At 33.7% G+C, this 16,798-nt stretch overlaps 1 protein-coding gene across 2 annotated transcripts in view; it reads left to right on the top strand.

Moving 5' to 3' along the window:
- The window catches only part of RAD54B (RAD54 homolog B), a 137,743-nt gene that overhangs the window by 4,939 nt on the left and 116,006 nt on the right, over positions 1-16,798 (top strand). For both annotated transcript variants that reach the window (XM_069086628.1, XM_069086627.1), the window contains one exon: positions 7,652-7,802. In XM_069086628.1, coding sequence (XP_068942729.1) covers positions 7,665-7,802 — 138 coding nt within the window. In that variant the 5' untranslated portion in view covers positions 7,652-7,664. The remainder of the gene's footprint in view (positions 1-7,651; positions 7,803-16,798) is intronic.

Genomic DNA, 16,798 nt, shown 5'->3' on the forward strand with positions numbered 1-16,798 from the left:
TTTGGGCATAATTCCAGATTGCTTTCCAGAATGGTTGGATCAGTTCACAACTCCACCAGCAATGCTTTGGTGTTCCAATTTGGAATTGGTGTTCCATCCTCTCCAGCATTTGTCATTTTCCTGTTTTGTTATCTTAGCCAATCTGACTGGTGAGATGTGGTACCTCAGAGTTGTTTTGATTTGCATTTCTCTAATCAATAGTGATTTAGAGCATTTTTTCATATGCTTATAAATATTTTTAATTTCTTTCTCTGTAAACTGCCTGTTCATATCCTTTGACCATTTATCAATTGGGGAATGACTTGTATTCTTATAGATTTGACTCAGTTCTCTGTATATTTTAGAAATGAGTCCTTTATTGGTAACATAGGTTGTAAAAATTCTTTCCCAATTTTCCACTTCCCTCTTAATCCTGGTTACATTGACTTTGTTTGTACAAAAGCTTTTCAATTTAATGTAATCAAAATTATTCATATTGCATTTTATAATGCCCTCTAATTCTTGTTTGGTCATAAAGTCTTTACCTCTCCACAAATCTTGACAGGTAAACTATTCCTTGCTTTCCCAGATTGCTTGGAGTATCAGCCTTTATACCTAGATCATGTACCCATTTAGACTTGATTTTGGTATATGGTGTTAGATAATGGTCTATGCCCGGTTTCTGCCATACTATATTCCAGTTTTCCCAGCAGTTTTTGTCAAATAGTGAGTTCTTATCCCCAAAACTGGGGTCTTTTTTATCAAACAGTAGATTATTATAGTCATTGACTGCTGAGTCTCGTGTACCCAATCTATTCCATTGATCCACTACTCTCTTCCTCAGCCAGTACCAAATAGTTTTGAGGACTGCTGCTTTATAGTACAGATCAAAATCTCCTATAGCTAGTCCACCAACCCTAGCATTTCTTTTCATTAATTCCCTTGATATTCTGGACCTTTTGTTCTTCCAAATGAATTTTGTTACTATTTTTTCTAGCTCTATGAGGTAGTTTTTTGGTAAACTGATTGGTATGGCACTAAATGTATAATTTAGTTTAGGTAAAATTGTCATTTTTATTATATTAGCTCGACCCAGCCATGAGCAATTGATGTCTTTCCAGTTAGTTAGATCTGACTTTATTTGTGTGAAAAGTGTTTTGTAGTTGTGTTCATATAGGTTTTGGGTTTGTTTTGGCAGGTAAATGCCCAAATATTTTATAATGTCTACAGTAACTTTAAATAGGTTTTCTCTTTCTATCTCTTGCTGTTGAATTTCATTAGAAATATACAGGAATGCCAAGGATTTATGTGGGTTTATTTTATATACTGCAACTTTATGCTATTATTTCTGCTTGTAATTTCTGTTTGTATTTTCTCTGAAGTTCCAGGGTGCTAACTTTTTCCCCCGAACTAAGTAAATGATATATGTGTTGGATTAAAGTAGGATTGTTGACCCCTTTTGAATTGCTTTCTTTTAGAAAAGCTGGTCTTACACCTCTGCAGCAGCTGCAAGTAGTATTACTGTTACACTAATCTATAGAATGGGCCATCTTCATCCAGTGTCATTGGTCATACTAGGAAGTAAAGATGCAGCTTTTAAATTTCTCTCTCTCTTCCCCTCTCCCCCCTTCCTCTTCCCCCTCTCTCCCATTCCACTTCCCTCTCTCTTTCTCTCCTCTTCCTTCTTTCTCTTCCTTCCTTCCTTCCTTCCTTCCTTCCTTCCTTCCTTCCTTCCTTCCTTCCTTCCTTCCTTCCTTCCTTCCTTCCTTCCTTCTTTCCTTCCTTCCTTCCTTCCTTCCTTCCTTCCTTCCTTTTGACTTACCCACTTGAGAAATATCCCATTAGAGTATGTCATCACATTTTCCCAGGTATTTGTTTAAGGATTTCAAAGTTTTTTTTTTCATAAAATAAATATATGTTTATTACTATATAATATATATTATATATAAAATTACTATGTAATAAATTAATATAGATTTATTATTTTCATTTAAAAAAATTTTGAACTTAAACATTAAACATAAAACCATGAGCATTCCATATACAAAGCAGAACGCAAAAAGGATTGTATATGAAACCATGAATCTGTCTATATTCTTTACTTCTTGCTTTTAAAATAATATATAATAAATTCAGCCCATTACTTCTAAAACTATCCTGCTTGTCTGTACTGCCTTCTGAAGTACTTTCTGAACTCATTTATTCATTTTTAATATGTTTCAATGTTTTTTATTTTTCTTTATTTTTTTGGCCTTCCTATTGCTATTGCTTTTTCATTCCCCCTACGCCTGCCGTTTAAAAACAGAAAAAAACTCCAATCTTTTAAACAAATAAACAGTGTTAAACAAAACATATCTATGCAGTAGTCATTTCCAAAAATATGTGTCTTCTTTTGTATCTTGAGTCCATTACCTCTCTGTCAGGAAGTAGATAACATACTTCATTATAGCTTGTCTGGATATGTGGTGGGTTGTAGCTTTGATCAGCGTTCTTAAGCCTTTAATAATAATTTTTCTTTACAATGTTATAGTTATTGTATAAATTGTTTTCTTAGGGAGGCTTACTTTGCTTTATCAGTTACTATTTCCTAGTAGTCTTTAAAATTCTTTAGTTATTTCTTACACACGACAATATTTTATTGCATTCATATTAGTTAGCTATTTCCCCAATTTATAGACACCCTTTTGGTTTCTAGTTCTTACCTTTTTTTCCTTCCCTTTTTTAACCCCTACTTCAGGATCAAGAAGTTTGTTTTGCTTGCACCTCTTTTCACCAATGTTATACTCTGTTAACACCTCTTTTCCTTGTCCCTGCTAAATTTGACATATTTTTATACCAAACGCTGAGAGAGAGAGAGCGCGAGCGCATGTGTGTTACATATATGTTTATATATGTGTATTCAACCCTCCTTGTCTGGTTCAGATAAAAGTAAGATTCATCTGCTCTCTCTCTCCTGGTCCCCTTCACTCATGCCTGTGAACTTCTCACATACTCCAGTTAGGAGAAATAGTAAATTCTATCCCCTATCCTTTTTTTTTTTCTCTACTAGTGTACTCATTTTATGCTCCTTTCTCTTTCCCCTCTTAAAATCCTCAGATTAGAAGGATTATATCCCCTCAGGACCACTGCTTTCTTATCTAATTCCCTCAATATCCTTTAAAAACATTAAGGTTCTGAAGGGTCATTTATTTCTTTACTCCCACTGAACTGTTAGCTCTTCATCAGAGAGCCCCTTCCAATGGTTCAGAATAAATTTACTTTTCCTTTGACTCATTTTCATTTCAAAGTTCTTACTCAACCTCTAGTCTTTTTATTAGTAATGCCTGAAAGTCTTATATTCCTCTATTTTTCTCCCTGTAGGATTATATGCATCTTTTAAGGGTAGTTTATTCTTGGTGGTAAATCTATTTTTTTTTTGCTTTTTTGAAATATTACTGTTTTTGATATCAAATGACATGTTTTGCTGTATATTTTCTTTAGATTTTTGTCCTAATGTTACTTATTGTCTCAGGGAGTCATTGCTTTCTATTTGGTTTATTCTTATTTTTCAGGGAGTCTCTTACTTGATTAAGGATTACCACTTTCTCTTTTAAGCTTTTTATTCTCATTTCATTTCTTTTTTCTGGAGCTTTTATTGCATTTTCTTCATCTCTTGCTTCATTTCTTCTTGGTAGTCATGTAATACTTGTGGGAATTTTTTTTTCTTTGAGTCTCTGCTTTTATTTGTTATTCGCTGTTTCTAGGTTGGATTTTTATCTGTCTTCCCATCTGTTATAATTCTTTTTAGTTGTATGTCTTCTACTTACAAATCTTTTTTAAAAAATTATTTTATTTTTAATTTATGGAATAAAACATGCATTTCCACAACATAGTACAATAAAAAAGATGATTGCATGTGAAACTGCTGTTCCTTTTAAATAAACAACAAAATTATCATGTAAATTTCTTTTTTCCCTTTTTTTTTCTCCCTCCACTCTCTCTTACCCTAGAGATAGCTACTCTTAGACACAAATAGACATAATGTATATGTGTATATGTATATGTATGTAAAATTATTCTATACATACTTCTGATTATCAAATCTTTCTCTGGATGCAGATAGCATCTTTATGTCTTATAGTTAATTTGGTTATTTGTAATAGACAAAATAACTTATTTGCTCAAAGTTGTTCTTAAGACAAGATTGTTGTTAATGTATACAGTATTTTCTTGGTTCTGCTCATTTTGCTCTTCGTTATTTCATGCAAGTCTTTCCATGTTTTTCTAAAATCGTTGTGCTAATCATTTCTTATAGCATAGTAGTATTCCATTATAATCATATACCACAATTTGTTTAACCATTTCCCAATTGATGGTCATCCCTGCAATTTCCAGTTCTTTGCCTCCACAAAAAGAGCTTCTATAATCATTTTAGAGCATAGAGGTTCTTTTCCTTTTTCCCTAATCATCTTTGGAAGTAGGCTAAGTAGTAGTATTATTGCTGGGTCAAATGGTATGTAGGTATTTTAATAACTCTTTGGGCATAATTACAGATTGCTCTCCAAAATGGGGCATGGCCTAGAGAATCCTGGGTGGAGCACTCCAGCCCTGGACTAGGGATTCTGAGGTCCCTCCTATTGACCTCTGACCTCCCAGGGCTTTCTTTGGGGAGTACTTTGCTCTCCATTCTTTGATATATAGCCTCTCAACTCCAATGTTTTCTAAAATAGTTCAGTGTTTTATGTTGATAATTCATTGCCTCCTCCCATACCCAAGAAGGTTCTTTTATTTGATTTGGTTGAGCCCCAGCTGAGAGGGGACAGAAGAAGGGATAAACTTTAGCTCTGTTAGGATAAGGTTAAGTATATGAACCATAAAATCTCCCATGAGAGAAGACCTTAGAGAATATGACGGGCTCCCTACCCTAATACTGTTTCCCAGATATGCTTCATGGCTGTCTATGGCAAGCTACTAACAATAGTGGCTATACTCTAGTAATCCTCCCCTTTTGGGCATATATAGAATCTCACTAAATTCATTTCCTCAGAACTGATTCTCTGGTCCTCCAACTGTGAATAGACATTTACCTATTTTAAGTAGGCCTTTCTTTATTTGTTACCTTGAATCTTCTAAACCTTTTATTCTTTCATTATGAGAAAAACGGCCATTCACAGGGAGTCATGGTCCCGGCCCTCTGACTTACTATTAATCTTACCTGGATCTTGAGAATACTTTTAGAATTAGCCTTTTTCTTCTCCCCCAGCCGTTTGTAGCACTCAGCCTGAGAGCTGCCTGGTAATACCACAGATTTGCTTTTTCATTTTGCCTTTGTGGCACATTTATATATTGCACATGAATCAAGGAGGGGTGATGGTGAACATTTAAAAAATAAACATTGTTTTCCTCCCAAATTTGCAAGTAAAAGCCTTTTGCTTTGTGTGCCTAATGTGCCAATCTCATAACTTGGGTAGAACTATAAATGACATTCTCATTCTTAGCTATTCATTTGGGTACTTTCCTAAGCTTACAAATGGATTTTTTTTAACTCCCCAAGATTCAGTTATACAGATTGAAGTCTACTGCTTCTTGAAAGGCTGGCAGGCTCTACTACTGAATCTAAGAAACTTTTAACAATTTAAAATTTTAAAGAAGTATATACTAAATTTAATACTGTAGTTCTAAAATTGTCCTGTTTATCTATGTCTCTGAACTTTCTTTTGCTCTCTTCTGGATTCAGAAAAACCTAGGTTCACATCCTGCTTCATATACTTACTAGCAGTATGACTGGGCAAATCTCTCTGAGCCTCAGTTTTCCCACCTGGAAAATGGGAGGGTGAACTTGATAGTCTTACAGGTCCTTTTGAACTCCAAGTCTATGGGTCTGTGAACTGCTGGGTTTGTACTCACCACCCCTTCGTATTGATACCCACCTTATTCTCTGCTTTGTGTAATTTTGGAATTTTTTTACTCTGTACTCCCTTTTCCTCTTGGATCCCAATTCACTTTAGAAGGGGGAAGAAGATACTGGTTTTAGTGGTAGGAGGGAGCTAGGTGAGAAAGTATTTGGAAGGGAAGAATAAGTTAGGAGTAGGGGGTGCTAGGCACATGTTCTAGGTAAAGAGAAAAATGATTTATTGGGTAGAGGGATCTGAGTAGGAGAGAATCTGGGACACAGGATGAGTGAATTGAAAAAGCATTTATTAAGCACTTAGCATGTGCTTAGCCCTGGGGAAATAAGTACAAAAAACAAGATAGTCCCTGCCCCTCAAGAAATTTAGATTCAAATTGGAGACCACACATATTGGGAAATGTTGTTCCAGAAGGTGGGTTTTGGTCTGGGAAATCAAAGAGATAATAAGTGGAGAATAATAGTGTTGATTTTTTTTTATTGCTATTCCCAGAATAAAGGCAGTAAGAGAAGGGTGAGAGGGGAGTGGAAAGCAGAAACATGGCAGGAAAATGGCTAGGGAATGTCTAAGGAAAGTAATTGTAAAAGATAAGGAGGGCTGGATAGTGAGGCGGAGCTGGTGTTGGAGCCAAAAGGGGCCAAGGGACTAGCCAAAGGGCTAGTATCAACTGAGGGAAGTGGTAGGGTGTGTCTGAGGAAATTGATAGAGGAGCAATCAAATCTGACACGGGATTAGGTTTGAGGAGATTATGGGGTAGAAATTAGGGTAGGAAGGCAGGGTAGTGCCAGTAACCACTGAATTTATCTGCCCTTGACAATGGACTGATCATATTTGGTTATTCTTCCTGAAGACTTTGGGTTTTAGCTCCACAAAAAGATATTCCTTAGTTCCCACCCCCTCACTTTTCCTGGATCCTTTTGTGTGTTGCACCTTCCCTACCCCCCACGCCCCTTTGCATTGTAAACTCCTCATGGTCAAGGACTGACTTTCTATTTTTTATATGCCCAGTGTCTGGCACTTTGTAGGCATTTACTAAATGTTTATTGGGTTGGGATTGGACAGTTAGGTGCTGTTGTGGATAGAGTCCTGGACCCAAAGTCAAGAAGACCTGAGTTCAAATTCATCCTCATGCACTAGCAGTGTGACTCTCAGCAAATCACTTAACCTCTGCCTCAGTTTTGTCAATTATAAAAAAAATTGGAGATAATACTATCTACCTGCTAAGGTTGTTTTGAGGATCAAATGAGATAATATATGTAAAGTGCTTAGTACAGTGTCTGACACATAGTAGGTACTTAATAAAATACTTGTTTTCTTTCTTTAATAGTGAGATTGGCGTTAGAATAAGAAAACTGTGTTTTCTACTTTTGATGGAACCAAATGCATAACTATGAGCATTTAACCTCTTAGTTCTGTAGTCTCATGGTACCAAACAAAGACCACTAAACTATAAGAATAAGGAATAAGGATCTCTGCAGGCTTCATGTTAACAGAAAAACCACATATTAATATAAGATGTGTTTTATTATATTTATATATATATATATAATTATTTTGTTAAATATTTCCCAATTACATTTTTATCTAGTTCAGGCTATTCTTGAGAATGTTGTGGGCTGCATGTAACTATAGAGCCATGTGTTTGACTCCTCTGCTACAGGCTGCTCTCTTAAGTCTATAAGCTACAGATTGGCAATCTAATATTCACATGGAAAAAAATCAGAAGTTTGGACCAAAAAGAAAAAAGACTCATGCATAATTTCTTTATTTGCTTTCCCCTACAGATCACTACTGAACATGAGAAGATCTGCAGCACCAAGTCAATTACAGGGGAGTCTAGCAAAAAAACCAAGATTTAGACCTCCAGGAAATATTAGTACATCAAATCTGAATGAGAAAGTTAATAAGCTGGGTCCAAATGTTACATTTACTGAGGTAAAGGAAAAATGAAGAAAGCATATTATACATAGTATATATATTTAATTGTATGTCAAGATAAGAGAAGTGTCATTTTTAGATTAACAGTAGTTTGCTGACTATAGAAAAATTTCAAAATCTGCGTCAAAGTATTTTCCAACAATTGTTTTTGTAATTATAATTTAAGAATTTAATTCTAATACTTTTTCAAAATTTTGAGAAAGAATTAAAAGAATTCCCTTTCATAAACTTAGCATCTTTAGTCTTTCCTTCTTATCATTTTATTAAAGCCAGTCATTCTCCCCATTGCCCTTGAACACATTTTCTTCCCTTCTTTATGATTTGCTTTAACAATTATTTCCTCTTTCTCAAGCTTAGATCTCTTTTTTCTCTTGGCCCCCTCATCTGCCTACAGGAATGCTCAGGACTTAAAAAGAAAAAAATCTTCCTTTGACCTTTGTACCCTGTTCACCTTTTCCCTCCCTTTTATGTACTTATTTCTTGAAAAAATTGTTTGGACACGACGCCCCCATTTCCTCATTACTCATTTTCTCCTCAACCCCTTGCAATTTGGCTTCCATTTCTATTAGTTTCACATCTTCTGTGTAAATGATCAGTATCTCTAATCTTGATTTTTCTCTTTATTTTCATACTTTGGTATATTTCTTCCTTTATGAGGTCTGTCCTGATCCACTCAGTTACTAATATCTCCCTCTCATAATTTCCTTCTATTTATTTTAAATATATTTTATATATGTTTCTATGTGTACATTTTGTTTCCCTGATAGAATATACACATTACTCCCCTTCCATGCACTCTTTTGTTTAAATTGACCTTCTTGCTGTTCTTTCTGTACATCATTCCATCTTCTATCTTTGCATTGACTGTCCCACATGCCTGGAATACATGCCCCTTTACCCCTACCTTTTGGAATCCTCATTTTTTTTACCAGCTCATCTCAAACACCACTTTCTACATGAGGTTATTCCTATTTTTCCTCCGCTGATCTCAGTTTTGCCACCACCAAGGTTATCTTGTATCTATTCTATATCTGTATATAACTACTATATATCAGAGCTTTTAACTTGAAGTCTGTGAATTTAAAAAAAAAAATTTTTTTTATAACTATGTCAGTATAATTGGCCTCCAGGCCATCTCTACTTATATTTTTCATTATTTCCTTAAACTCAACCTTTTCAAAACTGAACTTTGTCCAAAAGCCTACTTGCTTTTCTTTCCCTGTAACAGTTAGCAATACCACCATTCACACACAGCCTTCTCTATTAAAAAACTTTGATATTATCTTTCACCTTTCCCTCTACCTCAGTTGAAAAGCAATAGTAACTTTTTAAGAATGGGGAAAAGAGAAAGGAACTGATAATACCAAAGGGAAAACTTTTATCTCTACTATAAAAGTGATTAAACCTTTGGGAAATACAATAATCAATTTTTAATAAAAATATAACTTGTTTTATTTGCTAATTTTACTAATTGAAATAGCTATAAAGACAAACTTCATACCTTCTAGACAACAAAATCTAAGATGAAAGTAATTGCAAGTGAATCAAATATGCTATTTATGACAATAAATGCAAATTATCTGAATTGTCAGTTACAGAATGGATCAAGAAACAAAGTGTTGCTTATAGGGAATACTTTTAGGCAAAAAAAGAAATGACTAGGTTAAAGTTGAGTGCTAGGCTTAAAATATAAATCTGAAAATTTCAGAAAATCAGGGATTGTAGAAATGGTAGTTGGGTGAGTAGAAATTAAATATTAGAGAAAATTAAGAGACAGGAGCATCAAATAATGGTGAGAGAAAAAAATGTTTAATTTTTATATACTGAATAATTAAATTGATAGTGAGAATATACACAAATGCAAGAATAAATAGACAAAATGTAGTTATAGTAGGGTACCTCAATACTTCATTACCAGTATGTGACGAAAGAAAATGAACAATAAAGAAATCACAGAATTGAACTGTGTGATTATCTGATAAATGGTAATTAATGGAAATGTGGAAAGAGCTAAATGGAAGATGGAAGAAATACACCTTCAAGTACATATTGAGACCCTCATAAAAAAAGTCAGATACCACATCATAGAAAAACCCTACTTGAATTTAAGAAGGCAGAAATTACATATACTGTATTTTTAGATCAATACAATAAAATTAGAATTAAATAGTAACCTGTACAGTTATAAAATTATATGGAACCTGAAAATCTACTAAACAGTGATTATATTAAAATATCATAAAATTATTATTTATAAGAGTTATGTCACATATCAGGAAGCAGCCAAAGGCTGTTCTGAGTGGTAAATATATATTGTCAAGTGACTACATTAGTAGAAAAGAAAGAAAAAAATAAACTTTTATCTAAAATTGCTAGGAAAGGAATAAAGTGATAATCCATAAGAGAATAAAACATTTATAAAAGATAAGTGGAGTAATAAATAGGAGAGAAAGTGGAAGAATAATTGAATTAAAAATCAGTGGTTGATTTTTTTTTGGGGGGGTAAAGATTAATTACATTAACCATCAGAAAATTGAATCAAAAAATGTAAGAGAAAATGCAGAACAGCAAAATCGCAGGTGAAAAGTTACATCACAAGAAACACAGAAGGAATTAAGAATATTAGAGAATACTGTGCCCAACTATGTTCTTTTTAAAAAATAAGATTTATTGATCTTTTGTTTTTTTATATCACCATAGTTTCCTTTGTGTCTCTTTCTCTCTTTTTCCCAGAGAGCTATCTAATATAACAAATAGTATTTTTTGAAGACAAAGTAAAGAGGAAAAAAACTTCAGCATAACCAGTCAGTACATCGAAAAAGTCTGAAAATATCAGCAAAGTTTGTGACCCTCCCAGCTACATTCTAACAAGTTAGAGAATTTAAAAGAAATAAATAGTTATGCACAAAGCACATTTCCAGTAGTGACACAACAGAAGCTTATTAATTTAAGTAGACAAATTTTGGAGGAAAAAAATAAGACAAATTGGCAAAGAAATGAACAACCAGAACAACCTTCCCCCCGTTTCTGCCTCAGTAAAACGACACCTGGCTAAGACAGATCACAGCAGCATTCTTTTAAATTTTCTAAAAGCAAATAATCACTGTATAACAGATTATTAAATATACAGAAATAGGGGGCGTTGCCAAATGCATTTTATGAGGGAAATATAGTGTCGCTATTATATATATAAAGGTATCACTATTCTAGAAAAGTTTCTCCAATAAATATAAATACAGATATACTAAATAAAATATTACCCAAAATAATATAGCAATATACTAACATTTTATATCCTGAGCAAGTAGGGTTTATACTAGGTATGCAAACCTGGTTCAATATCATGAATACTACCTATGTGAAATATAAACCAGAAAAACACTATCAATACATCCAGAGAACATTTTTGATGAGGTCAAATATTCATTTTAAGAACTCTAAAAATTATGAATATAGAGGAATATTTATTTAACACAACAAAAATGATCTACTTTAAACTAGTAGTTAACCAATAATGAGTGACAGAAAAAAAGCATTCCCACTAAGAGCAAGGAAATTTACCCTCTTTGCTTTCATTTGGAAATTCTAGCAGTTAAAATAAATCAGATAAAATATGTTGGAGTAGCATTGGAAATGAAGCAGTAAGAATATAATTTTTTGCAAATGGTATCATAATAATCTAGAAACTCCAACCTCAACCTAAAATATTCAGCAAAATCACAGGATATAAGAATGTGTCAAAAATCATCTGTATTCTAATTTGCTAGTAAAAAAAAGCATAATTTTAAAAGAAATTCTATTTAGAGCAATAGGAAAAACCAACTATTTAGGAGCGAACTTACTTAAGAATACATAGGACCCATGTAAAGACTACTGTAAAGCTATAATGACCAAAATAAAGGAGGATTTAAATAATTGACAGGACGTTCAGATTAGACTAATAGAGTAAAAGATAAATATAATAAAAAGGTGAAAATGCCTCCAAATTAATTTACATGTTTTCTGAAATACTATTCAAAATGTCAAGAATTTTCTTTATAGAACCAGAAGAAAAATAAGGAAATTTCTGTAGAAAAACAATCAGGCACAAATATCAAGGGGGCTTCTTGGAGAAAAAAGTTGATAAAAGTGTTTTTTGGTACTTGGACTTTAAAATATATTGCAAATGGTTATTATCAGAGCTATGTGAAAAAATTAGATTAGTAGAACAGAGTAGATGGACCAGACATCTGACTAAATTAAAAAAAAATAGCATTTGATAATCCTTCAGAAAATGTAAATTGGGAAAAATCATTCACATTTTATGAATATACCTGGGCAAATTGGTAATTTGATAGGAAAGGGATGTAGACTCATGTCTTATACCATATACTTCAGAGAATTCCATCTGAATAATAAAAAAAACCCCTCTATAATAATGATAGAAAAAAATGTAATGATGTATATCTCAGTTCCAGCACGTAGCACATTGCCTGACACATAGTCTTTTAATAAGTGCCTCTTGACTTGATTTTGAGGGGAAATGCATTTTTAAAAACTACAAGTAAAAGAAGTTAGGGACAAGCTAGTCATGTATGACTGTACTAAAAAGGAAAATTTCTTTATAACAAAAACCTAATTAAAATTTAAAATATTGGGAAAAGTATTTACAGTAAATGTAAAAATCTTGTCTAAGCTTGATAAAATAGATAAAAAACTGTATAGCACAGAAAGATCTGTTAAAACAATCACTGGACAACTTCCAGTCAACAATGGATAAATGATCAAGGGATATAAATTTTCAAAAAAGGAAACCAGTTAATAATCACTTGAAAAATTGCTGAATCTTATTAGTAATTATAGATGGAAATTAAAAACTTTGAAAATTCATCAAATTCTATTCTATATTATACAGAAACAGGCACACTAATTTATTGTTATTAGAATTTCAAGCCTTTGTAGAGCAGTCTGACCCTACAAAGTAAAAGTTATTTTAAAAAATCATGGATTCATTAATTCCATTGTTGAACATATACCAGGAAAGTTAATGACAACAAAATACTAGTACTATCTGCTGAAGGTTTTCATAGCAGCATTTATGTGTAATTTCAAAAAACTGGAAGCATCCTGAGTGCCTAGAAATAGGGGAATGGTTAAATAGATTCTGGTACATTTATAAGAAGCTAGGTGTTGCAGTAGAGTGTCGAGCCTGGAGTCAGGAAAACCTGAGCTTAAATCCAGCCTCAAGACACTTGCTAGCTGTGTGACCTTGGGCAAATCATTTACCCGTATTTGCCTTAGATTCTGTATCCGTCAAATGAGCTGGAGAAGGAAATGGCAAACCACTCCAGTATCTTTGCCAGCAAAACCCTAAATAGGGTCATGAAGAGTTGGATATGACTGAACAACTACAACAACATTAATGTTATAATGCCATTAAAATTGTTAAGTATGGAGAATGCAAAGAGCTCTAGAAAGACATTTATAAATGATGTGAAATAACAAAAGCAGAACCAGAGGAATGGAAAGTGCAGTAATTTTGACCACATAAAAAGAAGAATGAATGAGCAAAGAATCCTCATGGGGGCCCAGTGAAAGTAACTGAAACATTGCTATAATAATTGATGTATTGAAATTAAATGGGCCAAGATGGCAGAGGGGAGATAGCAATCTAGCTGAACTCTCAACATTTCCTTCCAAAAAAACTTTAAAAGAATACCTCAAATCAAATTTTGGAGTGTCAGAGCCAACAAAAGATCAGAGTGAGACGTTTTTCTGGCCTAAGAAAACTCAGGGCACCAACAAGAGAGGTCTGTAATATCTGGTGTAGCCTGGAGCGCATGAAAAAAGAACACCAGCCATGGTGTGAAAGCAGCAGCAGCTTCAGGAGCTCTCACCAAGAGAACATAAGGAGGTTGGACAACTGGTTAGAAAGAGATTACAGGGGAAGCTTTTACTGGCACTGGATTCAGCTGACGTGAATTGGCAACTTTATTGGCCAAATACCATTCTGGATTATAGTTCCAGGATAGGGAAGAGCACTGGTCATTGATCACAAGGAAGCAGGGGCTATAAAAAGCTAATATGGTGTCAAGTAGGACCAAAACAAACTCAGAAGACAACAATGGAAAAACAGCTACAAATAAAGCCTCAAAGAAAAATGCTGATCGGACCCAAGCACTACAGGAATTCCTAGAAGAATAAAAGAAAGATAAAGAGTGGGAAAGGGAAAATTGGGGGAAAAAGGGAAAGTGATCAAGATAGTTATGAAAAGAGAATTAATACCTTGATAAAAGGCACAAAAATACTAAAGAAAACCTTAAAAAACAAAATTGGTCTAATCATAAAAGAGGCACAAAAATTTACTGAAGAAAGGAAGTCCTTAAAAAGTAGAATTGGACAAATGGAAAAAGAGTCACAAAAGCTTACTGAAGAAAATAATTACTTTTTTTTTCCATTTAAAGCTGAGCAATTTTAATGCAATTTCCCTGTCCAAGGTAGTGTGGAGATGTAAGTGGCCCATTTTCATCTTGGAAAATGCAGTAGCAACTTCCATCCCTGCTCCTCTCTTCCCCCCTCAACTCAAGTAAGTTCAAAATACATTAATTTCAAAACAATTTTTAAAAATATACTTTGTCTAGTTAAGACTTTATGATATATATCTACTTTGATAAAACATCTTTACCTCCAGTTATGACTTTTACCTTTTGTTCATTTCCCTGGTATAGCCTTTCATATTATTACTTAGTTCTTCTGAAAAATCACTGTTTTCCTACCTGGTTATTTTCTTATTTTATCATGTAGTGAACCTGTAGAAAGGATACTGCACACTTCTAAACTAATTCTAATTCTCTTAATTAGATCACTACCAGCTTCTGAATGGTTGAAGAAAATAATTCCTTAAAAATTAGTACTGGGCAAATAAAAGTTAATGAGACATCAAGAAACAATAAAACAACATCAAAAGAATGAAAAAATAGAAAAAAATGTGAGATCATTAAAACAACTGACTTGGAAAATATATCAAAGAGATAATTTAAGAATTATAGTACTACCTCAAGGTACTACCTCTGATCAGGATCAGAGTAAGAGTCTGGATATCATATTTCTTTCTTGGTTTTTTTTTTTTTTTGCTTTTTGGAGGGCAGTTGGGGTTAAGTGACTTGCCCAAGGTCACATGGCTAGTTTTTGTGTTAAGTGTCTGAGGCCGGATTTGTAGACATCATATTTCAAAAAGTTATAAGGGAAAACTACCCCTCTATCTTCGATCCACAGGGTAAAATAGAAATTAAAAGTACCAATCACTTCCTTTAAGAGATCCCAAAATGAAGAAATATTATTGCCAAATTTCAGAAGTCCCACATCGAAAAGGAAATACTTTTAAGCAGTCAGAAAGAAACAATTCAGATATTGTAGGTATTTAGTGGTTTCTGTGTTGAAGGATAGGACTTAGAATATGATATTCTGGAAGGCAAAGGAGCTAGGATTATAACCAAGAATAACCTACCCAGCAAAATTGAGTATAATCCTTCAGGGGAAAAATGGATATTTAATGAAATAGGGGACTTTCAGACATTCCTGATGAAAAGACCAGAGTTGAATACAAAATTTGACATTTCACACACAAGACTCGAGAGAAGCATAAAAAGATAAACATGAAAGAGCCTAAGGAACTGTGATAGTACAGGAACTCAATAAAGTTAAACTGTTTACATACCTGTATGGGAATATAATACATGTAACTCCTAACAAGTTTTCATTATTAAGATGGTTAAAAGGAGTTTACATAGAAGGCATGGGTGCAAGTTAATTATGTTGGAATGATATTAAAAAAATAAAGGGGTGAGAAAGAGGTATGCACTGGGAGAAGGGAGAGGTAGAATTGGAAAATTTTCTTACATAAAAGAAGTGTGCAAGGGAGAGCTTCTACAATGGAGGGAAAAAAGTGGGGTAAGCAGGCAATTTTTTTTTTAAGCAATTGGGGTTAAGTAACTTGCTCAAGGTTACACGGCCAGGTGTTTCTGGGTGGGTGCTAAGTGGCTGAGCCCGCATTCAATCCCCCCAGGTCATCCCGACACTAGGGCCGGTGTTCTTACTCGCTGTGCTACCTGGCTGCCCCTAGCAGGCAATTCTTAAACCTCACTTCTCAGAGTTGGTTCAAAGAGAATAGAATATATATACATAGTCAGTTGTGTATAGAAATCTAATATATGCAATAGGAAAGTAAGAGGGACAGGGGTTAATAGAAAGGGGGAGAGAGAGATGATAAAAGGAAAGGCAAAATAAGGGAGGCAATGGTTAGAAGCAAAATTTTTGAGAAGGGACAGGATTAAAAAAAGAAGATACAAGAAAATGGGATGGAGGTAAATATGCTATAATCATAATTGTGAATGTGAATGGGATGAGCTCACCCATAAAAAGGAAGCAGATAACAGAATGGATCAGAAACTAGAATTCAACAACATATTGTTTACAACAGACACACTTGAAACAAAGACATACCCAGGGTTAAAATAAAGGGCTGGAAGAGAACCTAGTGTGTTTCTGCTTAAGTAAAAGAGGCAGGGGTAGCAATCATGATCTTTTGTTTAAAATATGATTAACTTAACTGTCAATTTCTTAATTCTTTTTTCCACCAAAATTATTGCCACAATCACGATACATATTGTTAATTAAGAAATGTAGAAGCTAACCATTGCCCATAATCCTTTTTTTACTACCTCTTCTTTTAATTATCTGTGTATGAGAGAGTGCCTACAAAACGATAATCTTGTCATTTTCTGTGCATCTGCTCATTTCTTGGTTCTGTACTAGAGTAAGCAATTTGCACAAATGCTAAGTAAATTTTGTTAGTACATTGTATATACTACACAGTATATACTTTGAATGGCACAGAAATGCCATTGGGTAACTAGATTATACAGTGTATAGGAAAAAGAAAATTTCCCCTACTATTTCTTGACATTGATTTTAGAATAATCATATTATAGGAAAAGTATGTATTAACTAAAATA

This window comes from Petaurus breviceps, unplaced genomic scaffold, assembly GCF_028583685.1.
Source record: "Petaurus breviceps papuanus isolate PSGF00001 unplaced genomic scaffold, PetGlider_PUasm1.0 179, whole genome shotgun sequence".
Classification (NCBI taxonomy): domain Eukaryota; kingdom Metazoa; phylum Chordata; class Mammalia; order Diprotodontia; family Petauridae; genus Petaurus; species Petaurus breviceps.